General features: G+C 40.0%; 1 protein-coding gene across 2 annotated transcripts in view; it reads left to right on the forward strand.

Moving 5' to 3' along the window:
- ttyh3a (tweety family member 3a) overlaps nt 1–1,459 on the forward strand; it is a 77,337-nt gene that overhangs the window by 55,746 nt on the left and 20,132 nt on the right. For both annotated transcript variants that reach the window (XM_016506013.1, XM_016506014.1), the window contains exon 10: nt 509–601. In XM_016506013.1, the coding sequence (XP_016361499.1) occupies nt 509–601 (93 nt within the window). The remainder of the gene's footprint in view (nt 1–508; nt 602–1,459) is intronic.

The raw sequence follows: 1,459 nt of genomic DNA on the forward strand, positions 1-1,459 counted from the left end.
GAAATAGCCTTTGTGCACAGCCAGCCTTATACTCTTCTAGGTTCAAATAACTCTTCTAGTCGTCCATAAAATGCGTTGCACATATTCGAAAATCTGGGTTGTGCTGTTCTGTTGTAAATAAATCTTAACCAATGATTCCTAATTGCATCTACTTTCGGAAGACCAAATAAAGTAGAGATGTGTGGGCGTGTTTGAATGAGGTGTTTTAGCCCGGTCTGGATCAGCCTTCTCTTTTGGATAGAATAAATCCTTTTGTGGGGACTTTGAGCTTTGTAACTCTGCAGATCTTATACATGCACAAATAGCTACATAACACACTAAAGAAAAGGAAAAATAGAAATCACATCATAAGACCCCTTTAAAATTGTAATAATAGTTGGCAATATTGCTGTTTTAATGTATTTTTAAGTAACTTTTAAACGTGTATGTAAATGAGAATATCTATTTAGACATTGCATTTAGAGTAACCGTTTTATTTCAATCGTTTTATGTCTTCCTGTTTTTTTAGGGAAACCTTGAGCAAATTCAGGGGGGTTTGAACACCACTGAAGTCGGACTGCACCAGCTCACTGCTCTTGTGGACTGCCGCAGTTTGCACGTGGTAAGAAAGTGTTTCAGAGTATATGACCACTTTGCACATAAGGTTCCTCTCTGACTCTAAGCACATCCTGCAGTGCGCTTACAAACATATATGTATTTTTCTATCTTCTATCTGCTCTAAACATTCTATCTGCAGTCTGGAGCCTGTCCTCTTCTCTGTGATGTCCGATATTTCAGGATTCAGTATGACTTGAGTTCCTCCTCAGGGCTGAGAGACAGAGGCCTGCTGTGTGGGTGGTCCTAAAAGTGCATCTCCTTCCCATGAGAAGAGAAAGTAACGGATAAAATATGGACTTTTGGAAATGCATTATACATTATTAATGGTGTTTTCATTCTGCAAAAGCAATAACAAACTTTACGGTCCAAACCATCTGGGCCGTATGTGGGAGAGTTTGTGCTGGAGATGCAGAACAGCGCCGGCAGTAATTACAAATGGAGCAATTTTGCAGTTAATAATGACAGTAATTTGGAGGAAGGAAGATGCTGCCATGTTTCTCTGATAGCAGCATGTGTAGGGCTGGTCGCGGTTCGGTCAGCATGTATTATTAAAAGCCCTGTTTCTCTCTGCAGCATATGGTGCCATCTCCTGCAGGAAGTTCTCAGTTAGAGAGTCTAGCACTGGATATCATCATACTGTTTTCATTTCTTTTGTATCTATTATCCACATACCCAGCAGAGACTGGTTTCTGTGCTGTTGCATGCAAGGCATTTAAAGTGACAGTTGACCCAAAAATTAACATTATTCTGTCATTATTTTCTCATCCTTGTGATGTTCAAAACCTGTATCCTAATCTTGTGCCTCTGCTGATGAAAGAGAGTCAATGATGGCGGTGAGTGAATGATTACAGTGTTTGCGTGC

This window comes from Sinocyclocheilus anshuiensis, unplaced genomic scaffold (genome assembly GCF_001515605.1).
Source record: "Sinocyclocheilus anshuiensis isolate Anshui unplaced genomic scaffold, SAMN03320099.WGS_v1.1 scaffold58, whole genome shotgun sequence".
Classification (NCBI taxonomy): Eukaryota; Metazoa; Chordata; class Actinopteri; order Cypriniformes; family Cyprinidae; genus Sinocyclocheilus; species Sinocyclocheilus anshuiensis.